The 21,734-nt window shown below is 39.6% G+C and overlaps 1 protein-coding gene across 2 annotated transcripts in view; it reads right to left on the reverse strand.

Moving 5' to 3' along the window:
• Nucleotides 1-3,645: 3,645 nt before the first annotated feature.
• Nucleotides 3,646-21,734, reverse strand: part of AGPAT5 (1-acylglycerol-3-phosphate O-acyltransferase 5) — a 60,620-nt gene continuing 42,531 nt past the window's right edge. The window contains exons 7-8 of one of the 2 annotated variants that reach the window (XM_050894397.1): nt 7,940-8,063; nt 3,646-6,195 (exon numbers count right to left, since the gene is read on the reverse strand). In XM_050894397.1, coding sequence (XP_050750354.1) covers nt 5,970-6,195; nt 7,940-8,063 — 350 coding nt within the window. In that variant the 3' untranslated portion in view covers nt 3,646-5,969. Of the gene's footprint in view, nt 6,196-7,939; nt 8,064-20,487; nt 20,832-21,734 lie in introns of those variants that run through there. The other variant, XM_050894398.1, reaches the window with a different exon arrangement.

The following is a 21,734-nucleotide window of genomic DNA, read 5'->3' on the forward strand; positions in this document are numbered from 1 at the left end:
TTGATGTCAAACCAACTTTTTTTATACCTCATGCGACAAGAAGTGAAGACTTCTTAGTTTAAAGAAGCCAGAAAATGCTCATAGATTATATAGGTTAGAGGCAAATTTTTGTAGTCTCTCTATCACACAAGACTTTAAAAGACTTGAGTGCAAACTAACATAAAGGCAATGCCATTTTCTGGACCTATCATGTTTCTGCTAAAAGTGCAACGTTAGACTATAGGAGATGTAAATGCCTGCTAAACCATAAGCGAAAACCTTAACCAGGGACTGTTATGCATACAGCATGAAAAGTAATTTAACTTAATACCTCCAGTTCAGGTTTCAGCCTTGAGAACTCTGCACATTCTCTTATTTGTGCCTAACGATGTTTTACAGCATTTGATACTTTCTGGGATCATTACAGTGTTAACTCTCCCATCTTGGCCAACTGCAAATTAAATTCACTCTAGTTCAGTTTCCCCTGTGGTCCCAACTGGATGAAATAGTTGCACAGCTGAGTAAGGCCAGGGGCTGGCTGCATCCAGAAATTCAAAACTGCTTTGGCAATTTCAGCCTTCGTGGGTGTCTCTGAAGAGGACGGGGAAGGAGAGTCTTGGTGCGGAGACTGTGGGAGCACAACAGGCGTAGCGGCCACAAGGTCTGCTAGCGCCCATGATGTGCCAGCCTCACTCCTAACATGGAAAGGCACTTCAAAAATCTGGCACTTTAGAGCAGAACCCTTCCCCTTTTCCTCATTTCATAACCACAGCCTGGAGGCTACAGCTGCCTGCACACTGGTGTGAACTCGTGGGGCCATCTCTGGTTCCAGCTTGTCCCTAGGGCGGTTCAATTTTGGGTGCAGAAATGCCCCAGGGCAGAAGCTGAATGCAGACATCCACATCTCCAGCCAATGCCTTCGGCACTGATTACAGTCATGCTGGCCCTACAAATCTTAAAATCTTTTCCAGCCTTTGCCAGAGCACCCAGAAGAGGTGAAAAGCGGCACTGGCACACCTCCCTGAGGACATGGGGTGGTGGGGGAAGTACTGTAGCTCTGGTCTTCCTCAGGCCAGGAAATGGTGAGACTGTATCTCCTACTTCCCGTTCCAGTGACTGGGCTTTGATGCCCCGAAGTAGGCATCATCCTCCAACTCGTTGCCTGTCCGTGCTTCAAAGCACCAGTGAGCCCCAGCCCACCTTTCGGCAGGACCCTCTGGAGAGAACACCAGGTCCTGGATACTTTGCAAACAAGCCAAGTGGGTTTTAGGACCTACCTCTCTCTGAAACCCTTTGTGCTGGCAGCCCGTGGTGATGCCTGTCTCAGTCTGTGGTGGTGGGACTGGGATTTGAGGGGCCCGTTTACTGCAGAGGCTTTGTGGGGAGCCTGGCAGCTCAGACCAGCAGCTCCGTCTGCCAAACGTCTGCCTCCTCTGTAGTACCTCTGGGCCAATCGGGCAAGCAGGTTGAAATGGCTCCGGTTTGAAATAGTCATGCAGGGAACACAAACAGAGGCATCAAAATGTCCTTTGAAAACTGAGTTCCCACACAAGAGGAAAGGGAGACAGAATGGCTGTGAAGTAGTTTGTGCAAGCATAACTAATGAAGTTTTCACATTACAAATACGACCCAGGAACAAGTCATTATTTTTCAGGGTAGCGTCTAGTCTTCGCGTGTGCAAACTGTCCATCAGTGGAAGAGCACGCACCGGCAGAGGCGGGAGGGAGATCCATCTCAGCTGTCCAATATAGAGTTACCAATAACCCCTCTCTCAACAGCATCATCTCCTTCCAGCCCACCAGCAACAGACCCCAGTCTCTCCACTGGCATTTGCCCACCGAATGCCAGTCCTCAAAAGGAGAACGTAGCTCGAAGGAGGTGGGCGTCAGTGGTCTGTCTGTCAGCAGTTTATCAGGCTGAATACAAACAGGGAAATTCTTTGGGTCCAGGAGGATGGAGGAAACCCAAAGATTCACATCAGTCTGAAAAGTGATGAGGGACTCCTCGTTAGGAAAATAACAGAGCAGTCAGTCCAGGGTAGGGCTGCAGATCTGGCACTGGAAGAGGACAGGTAGGAGAAATACTCACCACGCTGACAGGGAAATTGGTCCCCACACGGAAAACAAATCTTCCCTGGAATCAATCAGCTGTGGTCATGCCTGACTGGAGCTGATGTTTCTAATCTTTTTTTGTATTAGATTATCGCTGCTTTTCCTTCTCTGGACTTGCTCTGTTTTGTTTTACTTGCGTGACTTTTGCCATTATACAAACTTAAAGTAACATTTTTTTTTTTGTCTTATGCTTAGCAAATTGTGCAACATGCTTCACTGGGACCACAGAGCTCCAAACTGATGAGACAGGCAAGAATGTGAAAATGAGGACAAGAGAAACCCCATCGTGTTCAATTCAAGCCCTGTCATCAGAGCCACTCTGCTAAAAAGGGACCTAGAACTGTGGTTTCCATATTTATAAAGGAAAAGCCTTTATAAAGCAGGTGCCAAGATCCTGAACCTATTAACTGGTTTTCTATTGCCTTTCTTGGTGTGGTTGAAATTTCTGCCATTAAAAGTGTTTTTTATTGGGAGGTGGGGGGGGAGAGAAGTGTCTTTTTTCATTTTTAACACTAAGCCAAAAATCCCAAACCTGCTCCTGGTTCCCTTTATTATCCAAACCTAAAATAGTTACCTCTCTCTCCCTCAAAGTGAGTATATATATTCTATGCATGCTAAAATGCAAAAATAATCAGGGGCCATTTTTTAAGTACTAAAAAACCAGTTTTACAGGTATGCTATGTTCCACTGAAAGGAGAAAACCCAAGTATTACACTAAGAAAATGCTTCCAAGGAATTAGCAAAAGACTGCAGCAGGCTGGAGCCCCTCATGTGTCCTATTCAGTCATTTCTTCACTGTAGCATGACTCAGTGCTTCAGTTTTCTGTCTCACTTCACTTTTTGTGTTCTCCATTATTTAAGTTAATGCTTACTTACTAGCCCAATTCCTTCCACAAAAGTAAACACAAGAATAACATTGTGGAACTAGCACATAGTGCTGGTGTTGCCGACTATAAAAGGTTTACATGTAGTTTATGCATACGAACAGAGCAGTACTTGTGTGGAGGGAAATGGCTATTATCAGATGCACTGATACAGCTGGAAAAATAAGTTTTTGAACATACAGGTCCCTCTCAGATTTAACACATCACTAAAACTTAGGTGGCATTTGCTACCGAGATATGCTTCATGTGTTTGTTTGCAATACCTCTTCCCACCCTCTGGGTCTGTCCACGCTCTCTGCCAGTGTTGTCTGCGCAAGGCCTAGCGCCGCGGAGCCCGATTCCTGGCCAGAACTGTGGTACTGCACATTAATGAACATTATTAACAAGCAACAAGTGGTGCAGGTGTTCACGGGGAAAAAGCTAGTGCAATCTGACCAACCTGGCGGTGTGCTGCGGTGGAACAAGCACAAATCGATTCTAACACATTTTTTTAGCTGCACGGAAAAAAACCCGACAAAATTGTTTTCTTTTCATTGACCGCTTCTCACACAAATCCTTCCGTCAAGGACTTGAAACCACACTCGTAGCCTTTTTGTAAGCAGTTCCTGTTAACCTAGTTACAAACATAAAAGTGCAGAAAAAATTGAACAAGTAGACAGGACAGAAAAGTTGAATGAGCATTGGCTCTTCTTATTTTAATGAAGAAATATTTCAAGTTAATATCAGTGCATATTTAGAAATAGCGTGTGATACTCCCAATGCCAAATACATCAGTAAATTACAGTTTCAAAACTTTATAAATTAATGGCAAGAAAAAAATAATTAAGATTAACACAGAGAATAAGGTTCAAAATAAACATCCTGTTTGTTTGTTGCACTGCGTCAATTATATTCCTGGTACTTAAACAGCAAGAGAGATCCAACATTTCGTGGTAATTAGGCTCTCCAAATAGCAGTTATTTTTCTACAAATGAATTAAGCAGTTTGCATTTAGTTTTGATGTATAATTAAATGTTATTCTTAGCTGTTACAAAGAAATATAGTCATGTCAGAGTAAAATTTCATTCCATGATTGAAAAATCACACTAACATAGAACACTGCCTTCTGGTTATACCCACTGGAAGCAGTCAGCTGAGAATAGGAAGAACTACATGTAAGCACATTTGGCTGTTACATAAAATGGCTTTTTTTTTTTCCTGGTTTCACAGCCTCATAACAATACTGTTTTTCAACATTGTTCCCAGTCATTGTTTTTAAAATGGTTCATCAACATATCCTGAATCAATCACTGATATAAATAACTCCAGTGACAAAATCCATTATGGAAGGACACAGAACTGCAAACTGAAAGTTGTACCAAATGATTTTAAGGTGGAACTGTAATTACTCTGTAAAATTCTGTAAAAAAAACACCACACAGTAAAAACAGTATCTTTAATTAACTGGCAATGGTGGAATCTGAAAAACTGAGTTATAATTTTAAGAGACATTTAACTCACAATGGACTCTAATGCAAGACAAATAGTACTGAAGCTAGAGAGAGATGCACATTTAAAGCTTGCAAGTGTGATATAAAAATATGCTCTAGTTCTTTCATTTTGATACAGGGAGTCCAATTCCCTAATGCAAGAAGATAAAATAAATGCTCTTTCCTACCCCATCTCTGTACATATAGACTATCCCCTTGGTATCAGGAAATGACATTTCCCCAAGAAAAATACCAGCCATGGGAATCGCAGACTTTCTGGTAGTAAGGGTTTGTTGATTTCGCTTTTCAAAGTGTATTTTCAAGCAGGTGAAATACTGATAGGATATGCATTTCTTTCACTAGTCTATTGTGGAAATCGTATACATCAACCGTGTAACTTCAATCCAACTGTAGTCTGCATCGCCTAAAATGATTTGAGAATCTAGTGTGGTATTACAGCATGGAGATGACTGCCAGATTATGAAACATTAGGCTAAATCAGATTAGTAGGAAAAGGCACATGCTTCGGATTTAGCAGGAACATCTGAAGGTTCCTCGTTACCATACCCTTACACTCCCGAAGTTACAGTAATTCTGTGCATTACCCAAACGACAGAGTTTGCTTCCAGAAAATCGTGAGGTAACAGGAAACTTCTGCTTATGGCACGTACACATCAAAGGTCTGTGAGCTCAGCTGAAACTCTCGAGGCGCTAGGGATAACGCAGACACAAGGTAGGCTACAGTCTGGTTAGGCCAGAAACAAAAACTTAACATTTCATTATACTGCATACATTCCTTTTATGCATAAATACAGGGTGCACAAAATAAGCTGTTTGCTCAGTAAAATTTAATGTTTTGCATATGTAAAATAATCAGCTAATACTGCAATGTAATAAAAAATCATGCACTAGATAAACAGAGCTTCTTCCCCATGAACTGTAGTTCTCAGGAATATTTTATTCTGCTTCAAGTAACACCTCATGATTTGCCAGCTTACATAGTCCCTTTTAAAGAACACATTATCTAGCTAAAACTGAAAAGCAAAATTAAAAAAAAAAAAGAAAAAATGTTTTGATTTTAGTTGCGACACAGCTGGGATAGATGCAACTGAGCTGCTGCAATGCACCAGAGTAACGAAAATTCAACATGAATATCAGAAGAATAAATATATACCCTAAATTAATCTCTGCAAATACATTCACAGGTCCACTTAAGACACCCTTATGCATAACTCATACTTCATTGAATCTGCAGATAGAGATGGATGTTAGTTCATGGGGAAAGCAATTTATCATATGACTCGGTTTATCTGTCATTATTCCAGCAAAAATCAGTAGCAAATTTGAAAATCTACATTTATTTTCCCCAGACCAACCACACAGAGGCTTAACTCACAAATTCTATTATTTCCACTGTTCGATCAATAAGGCTTTATTTACACTTTTTTACTATAAAGTCAGGAAAAAGTTTGGTGCAATGTGCAAGAAAAGACTGCACATTTCACTGATTGGAAACTAACATCTGCTTATGGTTTAATGCTAACCCACAGGCAGCCAATTAAAGTCCCATATATCCATGTTTTTACATAAAGTTTCCTTCCAGATTCTGTCAGAAGCATACTAGCAGTCAGGCCACCTAAAAACAGCAAAGATGGCAAAGTTTTCTTGAGGCTTAGTTTGGAATGAACACTTTTCCCAGGGAACTTATTTCTTCTTTTAGAATCCTTTGCATCATAAAACTCTATTAGTAACCTAGAAGCAGACAAAAGGAGATGGTCAAAGTTATACATTAGCCTAAGAAGTTTTAAGCAACTTACTTTCATCCAATAACTGCTTCTAATCACACATTATTTAACAAATGATTTCACAATAAGTAGCAACTCATCCGTAACAAGTTTAAACAATCAGTATACCTTAAGAATATGATGCATTCAAAGTAACGCTGCACGTCAGAGTACTCAACCTGAACCCTTGTAAGCAATAAAAGCAGATTTTCCTTGGGGACCAATTTTAACACTGAATATAAAAGTTGAAAAGAATCCTTTTCATTCAGCATTTAGCAGATAAGCCCAGAGTACTGGGCAATATCGTAGGACAAAACAGCACACAGTTAATCATCGAACACCAAAGCAGGGGGAAAAAGTATCTTCATAAAATAAACTAATAAATAACGAGGGCTCACAAGACACTAAATATTTTGGAAGCCACATGTGCAAGAGTAAAATACTACACCCCTGGTTTAGTAGTAACTTTTTTCCTTCTATTTTTGAAAACCAGTAATAAATGCATTTGAAAATTCTGGGGTTTTGTGTTAAGTATCTCTAAATTTGCCTGACGGACTGCTTTGGTCCCAGGAGAGATGTTCCAGTCAACAGGAGTCTACAATGAGACATAAATGATCAGGGTTCAGTTTTGCTGGTCTTCACCAGAAGACTACTTAAGGGACACTGGACAGCCTTTTATTTTATGTATCAGTTCCTTGTCTATAAAATGAAATTCAGACCTTCTTCCTCTCAAAAGTGAAGAAAAGAAAAATTACTTAGTGATCCTAAACTTCTAAGACACTTTAGTAACAGTGCCATGTTTACAGATAGTCACGTTAACTTTTACATGGATTCAAAGATCGCAGGACAAATTAATCCATTTTTTACTTCCATGGAGTGTGAGACTGACAGAACAATTTTAAAGCAGAAGATACCTAAAAAACCAGGGAAATTTCTACCTCACACAACGTATTCAAGGATTTAGAAAGTAAACAGATTCAGCTCCCTTAAGCTGGACTTCTGATGTGGCAAATTAAACCACCATTTCTCAAACAATACTTAAATCCCACATTTAGGCACAAAGTCCTTCCGGAGCACAAGGTCCCCCAGGATCTGTTGCATATGCTCCCTAGTGACCTTATCTGGAGATGCTGTAGGGCGCCAGGCACTTTAGTTCTGCCACGACTGAAAGATGGACAGATGAAACTTCTACTTCACCTCATTTCCCCAGTGAAGGCGTAGGGATCTCGGTGTTACTTGTGTTTTTATCCAATCGCTGTCTGATGGAAGATGCATACACAATTTTGGCAGAAGAGATTAGATCAAGACCTGCCCCTTTCTAACTCTAACCTAACACTGATTATGAGGCTAGAATCAAACTGCTTTTTGCTTGCTTGCCTACCGCGGGCATCTTACATTCCTGGCTGCACATGATCTGGATGCACAAGAAGATAAATGGAGAGTATTCAGCTCAATATGTGTCTCGCCTGGAACATGGACTCACAGCTCTTCAGTCTAAGGAAGGTCTAAAACCCAGGAATCCCAACCTCCTGAGCAAAAGGTTTAACCACAAGGTTGTTACAGAAAATATGCACAGGAGTACCAACACCACCTCTCTTCAGAGAGCCCTACAGCTTGCACTGCTGGTAACACAGAAATCATGGGTGTATCTGTTAATATAAAGGAAGTAAGACAGCTTCTTCAAACAGAAAGTTCTGCATATTGCTACTCACTTATCCTTTATTTCGAAACGTTCGTGAAGCCACCTTCTCATATACAGCTGCTCTTCTGGAATGTCCTTCAGTTCAATTCGGTCAATGAAAATATGAACTCTTGGGCATTCCTTGCACAGAAACTCTAAAAAGAGACCAAAACAACACGACTGAGTTAGAAAAACACTGTAGGGCATTTATTTGTCTAAAACACACCAAAAATCTGACCTTGTAGCTGTAAGTGCCTTGGAAGCCTAACTTCAGTTCGCAAAAGCCTCCCCTCTTTATGTTTGGATCCTGAGCACTTCACTGAACTTGGAAGCCATCTGGCCTACACACTTTTGAAATGGTGGCCCATTATCACGTGCAGCATGGAAAAATTGTTGTAAAATGCACCCTGCTAACTGTAAAATGCTGTGCTTTAAAATGTTACACTTTTACCTCAGCAGCAATCTACTCATTCTGTAGTGTGGGATGCAATAACTTCAATGTTGTCAAGTTATGCAGCCTGCAATTTTGATTAAAGTTAGTAATCCCCTTTGCTTGTCCTTTTTGAAATCTAAATTTTGTTGCTCTTGGATGACAAAATCGGAATTACAGTGATTTCCCAAAGTATCTCCAGGAGGAAGTGGGCTTCAGTTTAAGTAATAACCTACAATTAAAAAGTATAATAGGGCAAAAGACTCAGAACAAAATGCTGCTTTCCATTTTGCATCCCTTCATTTTTCTTCTGTCTTACAAAGCTCAAGACAGCCCTATTGCAATCCCCCTCCCCCATTCCCTCAATTTGTCCCTAGAAAAATTTAGCAAGCAAGCATTAATTACAAACAAAACTCCATTACTCAAATAGCCTTGTGGGATTTCCTACAACTAACGAGTGGTAAAAATACTGCACATGGGATGAAAAGCCCACCAGTATTTGTGTATTAGTAATCATTTGCATTTATCAGTAGCAAGGCGTATTGCAGTAAACCACAGCATCCCTCTACAGAGAGATGCATGATGTGAGGATGGAAGTCCTTAGAAATTTGGACAATCTTCATATTTTGAAAAGGGACCACAAGTGCCTTCCTACAATACAGACAGGCAACAAACGTAACACAGACTGGGTGGTCCTTTAGGTTGTTGACATTTTTTGGACAGCAGTGCAGATGTACAGAAGACTTTGACCCATAACTGTTAGGGGTATCTTGAGGAATGACTGCAAAATAATTGTTACTGCATGTGCATCTTTATTATTGTCTGCCAAAGCAGATATCCCCCTATTTGTTTTTCTTCTTTACAGGATTATTCATTTTTAAGGACTTTGCTGTAAAAGCAATCCTTATCATATACTAGAAATTGCCTTAAGGAATTTTAAAAGCCTGTTCATGCAAATGTGTTTGTGCACTTGTAGAGGGGGAGGGAAGGAGAAGAGATAAAGAGATCAGTAAAGTCTTACGGCATTTTGATGCAGAAATTTGTAAGGTGCTGTGTGCACTTTTGTCTAGTCCTCGGGCAAAGAGAGCCCTTCACTGAACCGCACCATAGCGTCAAGGGAGCAACATGGGCCACGCGCTATCAACTGAAGAAATGGCTGAGGGCTCTAACCAGAAACAAGTCCACCTCTTGGCCACAGAGCAGCAAACACAACTGTCGCTAAAAAGTTTCTGGAAAAACCGTCTCCTAGCTACAGCTATTAGATGGCAGGCAAGTTAAGTACCTGGAGTCCAGAATGATGGTACATATAGACATTGTCTTCAGGTTTATGTGCAATGCTTTTACTAACCACAAAGAAATCAGTGTTCATGTATCTGAAAGCAGGTTTTTCCTTTTGCTTTTAATGGGAAGAAAGGATTTTCCAGGTCTGTTTCTCTGAGGATACTATCCAGGCCACTATATGAAGGTCATTCACTATATGAGCACCTAAAAGCATACTATTAATATATTAAAATGACAGATGTATTATCCATGTCTTAAATGCTTGTAATGTTCACTGATGTACAAATCCTCTTTTTGAGTGGCATTACCTATTAAGTGGAACATTCTAAAAATATGCAAAACTGTATCTGGAAAACAAATGCCTGGAAGCCAGATGATATGGTCTTTTTTGTACTAGACTCCTATAAAAAGCATCTATGCTATGCATATTCAGCTAGGGCTGAAGATCTACCTTTAAAAGATATTTGAAACATTCTGAGCATTGTATAGCGTATGTTTCTTTTGCTTCACAGCACATAGGTTGTTCTGTATAGGAACAAACAACTCTTTCCTGATGTTATTTATAATCTCAGTTACAAATTATTAAGCAAAATTCTAAACCAAGCAAAATTCTAAGTTAGATGAGATAGCATTATTAATAGCTATATGGTATTTTTAAAACTAATGTTATGCTGCTTAACAAAATATTGATATGTGGTCACTTAAAGACAGCAACAGAGCACATTATCAATAATAAGCTCTAGTTAACACAACAGGAGTAAAACATAAGTATTTCAAAAGAAACACCTTCCCCCACCAAAGCTGAAATGTAGCAACTCTACAAATCTGCTTAGAAAGTAAAAAACTCTCCACAAATATCTAAGCATTGCTGCTGGGCTTCTACCTTGTGCCCAAGTTCCAATGCAAGTTGACCCTTACTACTTCCCACACTGTCTTCAACCAGTCTAAATTGAGCCCCCATATGTGAAGATCCTAAAACTTGGTGTTAATTTCCCACCTTTGTAAATCCCAATGCTCATCTCCACAGCCTTACTCTCCCTTGCAGTTTAAGACTTAGTACAGCCTCGCCAAAGGCTGTGTGATCTGCAACTGCAGGTGCTCCCCTAGAGAGGATCACGGTTCCCACTCATCAATTTTATGGCCTATGCAAAGCCTGGGCATCCAGGACATCGGCAGATGACATCGCAATGCATGCAATCAAGCTGGTCAGGGAAGCTGACTAGTCTTTAATTATCCAATTCGTATCAGGGTTTAATGCAACTAGTCCAATTTTTTTTTTGTTTTAGATGCACAATGTCACTGCAGTCACGTAAGAACACCAGTGGATGAGAACAATATATTGAGAGGTTGTTTTTGAGAAGAAACAGCTGGATTTTATCACCACAACCTCTAAAGGTTTGTGGTGGTCCCATGACCCTTAATTTCACATTAGCTTAACTCCCAAAAGACTTAGGTAATTAAGCTAAGAAACAAAATCTTATTGAAGCAATTTATTATGTGCAAATTACATCCAACTTCAGGGACACTAGCCCTTCAGGCCAACATCTGACAGGCTTTTCAGATCCCTAAACTTCCCAGAATTTGTTATAATTAACAGCAGGAACAAGCAAGCCTGAACTTTCCTTCAAAAGATAAAACGTAAGTGCAAATCATGCATTATAATCAAACATTATATTGGGGACAGCATTAGTCAATCAAGAACCGAGTATGACTTGGGTTAAACGAACACTAACAACTTGTGTGGGAGCCAAGTGGACTGACTTTTGTGTGGGAGATAATTTCCTAATAAAACTTTCTATCTGGCTAAATAACAGATACAAGTGCAGAATATTTATAATGCTTCCAGTGACCAAGCACAGCAGAAGGAAGGAATTGAAAATAACAAGATGGACTGAGCATTTTTTGTTCTTAAACTGTGACATTGTGGCCCTTCTTCTGCAGGACAGGATTTGCGCTAACACAGGACTGAAGGATTCAGTGCAGAATTAGGATTAATGAACAGGGTGCAACAGCCCCCAGGAAAGGAATTGGATCCACAGAGTTTTTAATTGCAAATGAATGTTTTGGGAGGGTATTTTGCTCGGTGGGGCTTCCACAAAATTCTACCAGTTTTCAACTCCTCACCTTCAAAAGCTAATTAATTCTGTTTTGAATTATCAGCATTACCAGGGAAAGTGAGGGAAGGAGAGAAGCTCCAAAGCACAGACATACCTGTAACTGAGAAGGGACATACAAATGGCCTCAGACCACCTTCCCCTTAATGCTAACACAGAAGTTCATTTCACCACTCCAAATTATTTGCCTTGCCCCTTAAGAAAGTTGTGACAGTGGCGTTACACTTAAACAGATACTCCAGTTTTCAATTACTAATGGAGTCTATTTTTATATGCACTTTAAATAAGACAGCAAGAAAGTAGCTCAGATTTCAACCTCCTACATCGGCTCTTCTACTGCAATGTAATTATTGACAAAGTCCTTCAACACTAAGAAAGGACAAACTGAAGCCTGACATAGTCGTGTCCACTTAAGGAGCCCCCAATTCTCTCCTGTTTTAACAGATTTCAGTAATGTTTGTGATAAATTAAAAGTGATATCATAGGAAACTGAAATCTAAATAAGGTATATTTATTCTAAGTAACTAGTATTTCAAATGTGTAAGAATACGTCTCTTCAGTAACAGAATATTGCGTGTTGTGGTGCATATAGTTTTACAGGCAAAACCATGATAGCAAAGACATTCCTCTCTGAACAGTATATGCTCTCTCCACTTTTTAAAAAATTTTCTTTAGGCTGGACTTAAGTGTTCAGCTACCAAAGCAGTTCATAAACTACCTCCTCCTCAAAGAAAGAAATCCCATCTCTCCACTTTCATTTACTTTGTACACCAAGTTAACAATCAATTGGCAAAACAAACATACACTTAAGTGCTGCGTTGTTTCTTAGCTTCACGTGTTCCATCACCTCAAGTTGAGCTGACAGGAAACTATCTCACAGCTTGCTCTAACAAAATAAAGCAGTGGTACAGCAAAGCGACACTAGACGGGAAAGCAAACATCCCGGGTACAACAAAGGTTGTTTAGATAGGTTAACCTGGGGAGCAGTGGAGGAGCAGGCAGCACCAGTACCTGCTGGTACTGCTGATGTAGGGAAGCACAAAAGGGATATTGTGCAGGCTAGATTGAAGCTTGCAGCCAGGAGACAAGCCTGGGACCTGAGGAATAGCACTCTCGGAAATAACGCCAATCCTCAGTGCAAGGCCTGAGATGCACACAGAGATCAGAGCCTCCACGTGTGCATGAGGGGCACAGTGTCGGGAGTAAGCACCTTAGGAGCTGGGGGACCTTTTGAGATGAGACATGGGATGCACCTGAATCATTATTAAACCAGGCTGCTGGCAATGAAAACTGAAAAAGTTAGAGAGCATTTCAACTGGCAGTTGGGGAACGCTGAAAGTCAGGAAAAGCAACCTGTTCAGATAGACATAACATATGAGGTGGATGTGGCTAAAATTCAATGTCAGGGCAAAACTCAGGAGTGCCTCTGTACCAACATGAGAAGCCTAAACATGAAGACAGGAGAACAAGAATTATTGGCACCAAGAGATTTCCCCTGTAAGGCAGGTTCCTGGTGGCCCTGAAGGAGCATGCAACATTACCAGGCTACCAGATTTATAGGAACGACAGAATAGGATGTACAGGTGAGGGAATGGTAGTGCACGTAAAGGATTATATAAAGTATAATAGCTTTATATAATAAGGAGACAGAAGCACAATGAAATCCTTGTGGACGGAAATCCCAGACTCTAATAAAATATATATTAGAGAGATATATTAAATGAATTCCTGATAAGTTTGATAATACTGACCAGAAACTGTGAAGCCAGATTGAGAGCTGCAAGTTCAAGACTGATGGCAGGAGTGTGAGATTCCAGCTACCTTTATCGAACTGCATCGATGCTTCATCAGGACGAGGTACAGAGGGGGGAAAAAAACAAACCAACCCAAACCAAAACAAAACCAACCAACCAAAAACACCAGAGAAAAAAAGAGATTGTTTCCTGGAACAACTAGTAGCAAAACCCACAAGAAAAGATGCCATTCCTGATGTGGTCTTGAATGGTGCACAGTGTTAGCAAGAAGTGCTCTGCAACCACAATACAATTAATTTCAGCATTGTAGAGTAAGAGTCTTAATGAATCCAGCACACAAACATAGAATTAAAGGAACTATGTAATGAGGGGGAGGAAAAAAAAAAAGGCAAAGTGTCAAAACACCCTCAAAGAAACAGTCCAAAAGGAGGCAGCCTATAGGCTGTTAAACCCCCCCCTAAATACCAAACCCCAGAAAAACTTATATTAGAAACCCAGGTAAAAGATGTATAACACTGCAAAAGAAAAACTCTGGGTGGGTCTGAAACCCACCTGTATGGCTTCACGGGAAAATTAAGGAGGCTACCACTATACTCCTACCTTCTCCTCTTTGAGGAATGGAAAGCTTGTCCAAATAAGGAAAAGCCACAAAACCACTCATGCCAAATGTAAACATAAAATTAAGAGGACTAAAAAGGAACTTGAAAAATGCAAAGGATGCTCTAACAATTTTAACTTTTTTGAATGTATTAAAAGCAGTAAACCAGCTAAGGCACTGGCAGGACTGCTGGATGACAAAGGTGTGAAGAGCAGCACTCGTGGTAAAGTGTAAGTCCATGCAAGAGACGCTCAGATATTTGTTTGCATTATTCTTTCTTGCTGCAAATGTTTGATTCCTACACCCATTGCATTCTTTGTACCAGGTTGCTCAAAGGAACTAGATCAATAAGTAAACAGACAGAAAGTATTAGACTAAATAAACAAGTTAGATGTCAGGAAGTCACGAAGACCAGACAGTGTTCATCCAAAAGCTCTCAAATGTGGAATTTAAAAACAAAGATGTGTAACCTATCATCACAAACAGCCATTGTGCCAGAAAAATGGGGAGTTTCCCTTCTACAAACGAGGGCTTTAGAGATGATGCTGGGAAATACAAACCAGAGAGTCTTACATCCCTGGGTAAGATAGCAGGGTCTATAATAAGATCACTAAGCACAGAGATAATCACAGTCTGTTGGAAAAGAGTTGGCGTGGATTCTGTAAAGGGAAATCCTGTCTCACCAATTTGCTGGATTTCTACAACAGTGTCAAGGAGCAAGCGGATAAAGGGGATTCACTGCACATGATATATTTGAATTTTCATAAAGCCTCTGACAGGGTTCCACACTGAAGGCTATTAAAGAAATTAAGCTGCCATGGGATTAGAGGAAATGATGTTTTATAGACCAAAAGCTGCTTAAAGGAGAGGAAGCAAATGGAAAGACTTAATGGTCACTTTTCAGGATGGAAAAGACCCAGCAACTGGGATCCTCCAGGGATTGACGCTAGGACTGGTTTTATTCTGTGTCATGACCAATGAGCTGAAGAAGGGAGCAAACAGTGAACCCTCCAGTTTTTCACATCTTTTTCAGAAGGTCCTAAGCTCTTTTGGGTAGTCGAATGCTGGCTGAACTCCAAAAGGACCTCAAAGCTGAGCAAACAGGGTGAAAATGTGGCAGCCGAGCTTCAGCGTAAACAAACATGGGGAAAAAATAACTGAAACCCTAATTACATGATGTTTAACTTGGAATTGCTGGTTACAATTTGGGAGTTGCTGACCCTTCTCTGAAACCATCCTCTCAATTGTGCAGCAGCAGCCCCAAATCCCCCCAAATACTGGGCAGCATCAGTAATGACACTGAGAACAGGGCAAAGTGAGTAACTTTGCAGATATATGAAAAGATTGTGAATCCACATTTTAAATACCGTGTGCAGTTCTCGTCTCTGTATCTGAAGGAGGATGTAGTGGACTCAGAGAAGGCCACAGAAAAGGCCAACTAAAACATTTAAGGAGAAAAAGCACCTGCATTACAAACAAGGAGAGATTAAAAAGGCCAAATTTTCAGTTTGGAGAAGGGCAGCAGAGAGAAGGATATGACAACTTAAAAAAAATACAAAAAAACCCTGAAGATGGCAGGTAAGAACTATAGCTCAACAAATCCTGCAAATTCAAAGCTAAATAATTACATTTCTGTACCTTCCTAAAGATGCCCAGATCTGAAGAATCTTTTAAAATTATTATTAGAAAATGGTACATATAATTTTCTATACTGGTATTAGCACTGGAGAGCAGCAGAGTGTCATTGTAAGCTGTCTTGCTGAAACAAGATCATATTTGATGAAGACCCATAGTACTTGCACATTATAGTTCACTGAAACAATCTTCAAGTGGCTTTAATCTGTTATTCTAACAGATGCATTCTGGCCTTTGTATTGCTCTATAACAATTTGTGAATACTGTATGTTGGCCAAGTTAGCAGGAGGTTTCCTACAAAACTGTAACAGTTTTGATCAATAGGCTGCCAGCAACAGAACCTGGCTCAGGTTAGGTCTGTGGATTACATCTAAAGGGTATCCCATCGCTGGTAACTGAAAAGGAGCAAATTTAGGAGGTATCTGTGTCTTCCTTGGAACATTTTTAAAGTTTCAGATGTGGAAAAAAAAATTTGAACTATGCAATTAAAAAAAAAGGCAAGAAAAGATACAAGGATTGGAACAGTTCAAAACAATGCTGTCTCTAGCAAATAAACAGGATCTGTTAGGAACTATGCCAGTACTGCTAGTATTGATGTTTCTGCCTTTCCTTCAGCCAGTATGTTTTGATAAACAGAGAACAGTACCACAAACAGAGTAGAAGAAAAGGACTCTGATGCACAAAAAAAATGCAAAAATAAACACAGGCTCTCAAAGCAACAACATATTTCTGGCCAAACCTGACAGTGTGAAGAAATTGAAGTTGTTTTTTTTATCCTCAGGGTTTAGATACACTTTTGCATAAAGATCAGGAGTTCCTCAAGCTGTTGTACATAAATACTGCCTGGGGAGCTGAATGCTCCCTCTCACATGTGCAGGAGGCCCAGGGTGCAGGGTAATTTTATGAATCTCCAGTGTAAATACTTTCAAAATCCTCTTTGTGTAGCAGAGGTTTTCTGATGACCGTCTGCTTTCTGATCACAAATTCCCAAAGGGAAGCTACAGATACCTACCTTCAGTAGGAGCTGCTTGAGAATAACTGAGATACACAAGGTCCTAGTTTACAATCAGAGGAACACACACTGTGGACTCAAAGGGATGCTGAAGGGGGTTATCACTCCCACTGAGGGGGTGTTGTTAACACACAGATGCAGTGCCCACGGGTGTTTGTGATTTGGGAAAAGGAAGAACCATTTATGCTTGCCTTATTCTTACACTCCTCAGGCATTCAAGTTTGGTTGTTGGTGGAGACAAGAAACTGGGCTACAGGGACTTCAAATACAGTCATCTTTACGTCCTTGTTTTGAGATAGGTAAAGAAACAGAGGTGCTACTTGTGCTCAGGCTGACCTTCATTTTCTCCAATTTTTGAAGTCCTATGAAGACCTACAGCAAGGCCTGCATACATTCCCATAAACCAATGCTGCTCTTCAGTGAAATGTTGTTATTTTCGAGCAGAAGTACCATGTTTAATTGTTACAGTATGAAAATACTTGGCGTTTAACCAGACTGTCCTTATCTGCAGAATATAGATGCATATGTCCACATCTGTCTTCAAAGTGCCATTTCAAATAAGTAATCCACAAATTAACAGATAGGCTTTCATATTACTCAAACTACTTTTAATAGGACATTACAGGGGTTCTAAAATGACAGATCTAGTCCTACAGAGGACAAGTGAAAATGCATTCAGTTTAAAACTGAATGATAGTTTACTTACTTTGTGGTACCTGGTGAAATGATGCTATTAAAAAAGTTGTATTTTAATATTTTACACAAAATAAAACCAGGGTTTTCCTTTAAAGGAAAAATGTACGATAGAATATCACAGAACTATGTTGCCAACTAGTGTTGTTATCAAAATTCCTCCAAAAATTTCAATGGAAAATTTACATTTTGAAATATGAAAGGTAGTTACTTAAATTTTGCTTGAACAGATGCAGAATGACAAGTTCTTGATGTGAGATTTACTATACATGTTAAAAAGCCATCCCACACTTGATGCAAATTTCACCAATGCTGATGTCCAGCCTCAGTTCTAATCTACATCCTTTCTTCGGTTGCTCTAAAATAATTGTCATTTACTTTTCAATATTCTTTCATGCAATAAGAACATGACAGCTAGCAGAGTTCTGAACAGATTATTAGTAATTTCATCACTATAAATCTTACTTTGGACTGTTTTACATTCCTGTTACTGTTTATCAGTTTTTTAATTCTTTCAACATATCTATAACCATGTGCTTGTTATCATTCTTTAGACCTTGAAAGACAATGGATAGGATCAGATTCGGGCCACAGTCCAGACAAAGACTGGTTTCTATTGCTCCAGTTTCTTTTCTATTGTCCTGTACTTCACTGTCTAACTGGGTCCTAACAAAAGTGCAAGCATTTGGAAAAGTGTAATTTCCCCTAGGGAAGTTAGGCCAGTCTGACCTCCTCAAATTATACCGATCAAAGTGATGTACGGATTTTCAGAAATGCACACATACACATGTTTTCAAAGTGTTTGTTCTGGAATTGATATACAGCAGAGTCAATAATTCTCAGGAATTCCTCTGACTTCTTTAAGACAGAGTCTACATGTACTTGCTATTTTTATTCAGTGTTTATCATTGTCACATGCTGCTATTTCACACACTCTTTCATCTACAATAGCCAGATAAATACCATCTGGTTATGTTAAAGCCTTCAGGCAGAATAATAAAGATGTAGATGTGTACATAATGCTCTTTCAGGTGCAAGAATGACAACAGTTCCCACGTCCCACGAGGCCTGCCCCTTAACACCAGGCAAAGCTGGATGTGAACACTTAGGACATTCATTCAGAAGGGGGCAAACTAGCTTCTCAGTCTTTCTTCCCAAGCTTATTTCTACTTTCTACTTAGTGACAGTGTAGTAGAACAATATCAACAAATCCAGCACAAGAGTTTCTCCCCCTCCTTTTCCCTTCTAAATAGTTCTTCCAGAATTCAGTACTTGAGATGCACTTCAGCTGTGCCACAGTGCCCACATGATTATTTGCATCTTATTCTAATGACCACAAATAAATACTGTCTAGCAGCATGGTCCTCCCTAAGCAAGACAATCACGTTCTGTCGTTAATGATCTGGACAAACGATCTTCAGTAGTGAGAGGGGAGAAATCTGTGGGAAATCGCTATTCTTTGGAAAGGCTGCCATGTGCAGGACAAGCTTCCACTGGAAACGTACCAAGATCCAAACTTGTTGGAATGAAAAGGAATGAACAATGAATAAATGGTAGGAAAAAAACTGCATCCATTGGTCACAACTGGATGTGAAGCAATAGCAGAAAGCAACATCCCTGTCTAAAGCTAATCTAATCTTAGTCCCTGGCTAAGACTAATCAAATTTGATGTCTTCTAAAACAAACCACTTGCAGCTGGAAAGTGCCAACAAAACATTAAAATGCATAAACAGTGACAAAAAGTTCAACACATTTGAAAGGATATACTATAATAATTTGCCTGCTCTAAAAAGGTACCATGTTACCAGGTGTGCCTGGCATTCACTGTTCTTCTCAAAGCACTAACGCAGAAAGGATGGTAAATGTCTATTTTCCAGTTGCTAGTATACTATGTTTTGTTTTAACCCTGCTGAGCAAGTCAACATTATGATATTTAAGCTTGCTGGACTGAAAAAAAAAAAAATCCAATTTTGCTAAGAAAGTCTATTTACACTAAGAGTTCCATATTACAAAATTTAAAATACAATTAATTTTTTCTTCAGAATTTTTTCCCATTTACAGTTTACTAACACAATTTCTCAGATAAAGCGTGGTAGTACTACTCACAGTCACTAAAATGTTCCTTTTAACCTGCTCTGTTTATTACTGGAGACAGCAGCCAAGAGCTGACCATATCCCTGGGTAAGTATGGGTTTTTCCAGAAGTGGCACAGGCTCTTCTGAGGAATTGAGATTTATAGAACTGAAAGTAAAATGCATTTCAAGAAACACATTATATCTGTGTGGAATTCAGGTTTCATTCACATGGGAAATGTCATACTATGGGAAATACAGTCCTCAAGTAAAGTTGTGTTTATCAGAAGTTTGTTTTCCATGCAATAAATTTCACAGTTGCTAGATTGAAAAAGACATGTCAACCTTATCTTTTAAAAATTACCAGGATTGCACTGCCATTTTATTCCGATGAGAATGAAAAACAAAATTCTCATTCAGCACTGACACAAATATGAAATGTTCAGTTGAAATGCACACATGAAAATGACATTTTATAACTCATTTTAGTACTGTAAAAGAGCAATAATGCTAAAAAATCTCAAATGCATAACACCACGTAATTCAATTCTTGTTATATTATATTCCTGAACAGACCAATTGTTGGACTTCCACATAACAAATGGTGAAATGATCTTGACCTCTTAGAACAGAAATTGTTTTTCTTCCACTTTGTGTCTGGAGGGCCTAAAAGAACGACAACTATGTTCCACACTGTAATTTGTAAAGTGTCCTCAATCTACATAATTTATATTACATGGAATACATGTGACTGCCACAATAGCGTGGAATGCCCTGGATGGATATTTCATTTATCTACTCTGTAATGGGTAACAACTGGTTGGCTGCACTTCATTCGGTGTTACTGCCTTTATTTTTACCCAAGGCTGAGACAGTAATTACCCCAGCCCTAACAGCAAGAGTGGCTGAAAGATAGGCCTGGACTACCTGCTGTGGAGTCTCCAAAAGGCTGGATGCGGAGTAGCCACCCCAAACCATCTGATTACCACTTGACACCGGACACAAGAAACAGCCAACAGGGAAATTCAGTTTGTTGGTTCCCTTTCCATAATTATATCATGCTTCATGCAAACTGGAAGGTTCAATAGGTGAAGAGGTCTTATAAAGAATTTGAACATTTGCCATCTTATCATTAGGTAATGACATTTTAATAGTTTAATTAACCATCAGGCAGTGAGAAGTCCAGCATGAGAATGGCTGAAACCGCCTAATAATTAAGTCACGAAACAAGATATGCTGCAGGGAAGGGGAAACAATCCCATTTGTTTTGAAGGAGGTCTTGAAAAGGGTTGGGTGACCGGACAAGAGGGAGGCTGCCCAGTCTTCAAAGGAGTCTGTAAGAGGGTCATAAGGTATGTTAAAAAAAAAGCATTAAAAACTTTAAATAAAAAAAGCTGTAAAATCGAGTTTAAAAAAAATATAAATAAAAAATGTTAAATCATAAAAAGCACTTTTGATATTTAACCATAAAAAATGCCCGTTGGGAACAAAATGTACATAAAATAAAACCATCCTAAGACCTTGCAGTACAACACAAGTGTTGAGTTAATACACAGTGTTAACAGTTTTGTTGCTCACCTATACAGAAGAATTTTAAACAGGGTGAAAATGTAAAAATAGACGATTCCAGAACTTCTAAGCAAATACCACCTGGAAGGAGTTCATGTGAACTTTACACCACCTCAAGGAGTTACAGCTGCTAATGAAGTGACATGGAAACAGCCACACCACGAACTATTTTTAGCAGCAGAAGGAACAAATCCCAGTGACACTGGGCCAGCCGAGGAGCGGGGAGTTAGCTAAGAAGTTCCCTGCAGGTTTCTCAGCCAACACTGATCCCTTGCCCAAAAGTCTGAACAGCTCTGTGGAACTACTATGGCCTTTTTTTCCACTTGGTATCAGTAGTGCAAAAGACTCAAAAGTACCACTTTGAGCCAACTACCAACAGACAGTTGTGCACAGATATGGCTGAGTAACACATCAACTACAACTGGAAAGAAAGATGATGTCTGGCCTTCCAGTGACAGTGCAGGTAAATGAATTACTTTAAAAAAAAAAAAAAAAAATCAATCCACCACCAAGCATAACCAAAAAAAAGCAAACTCTGAAGCTCTCTGTCCCAGAGTTTTCCTCAACAAAAAACCCAGAACTTATTTTCTGGTTAGATTACTCCAGGAACATAACAACTCATTTACCCCATTCTCTTAAGGTGCTGTAGGTGGTTTAAAATACTACAG

Source organism: Gymnogyps californianus, chromosome 3, assembly GCF_018139145.2.
Source record: "Gymnogyps californianus isolate 813 chromosome 3, ASM1813914v2, whole genome shotgun sequence".
NCBI classification, from domain to species: domain Eukaryota; kingdom Metazoa; phylum Chordata; class Aves; order Accipitriformes; family Cathartidae; genus Gymnogyps; species Gymnogyps californianus.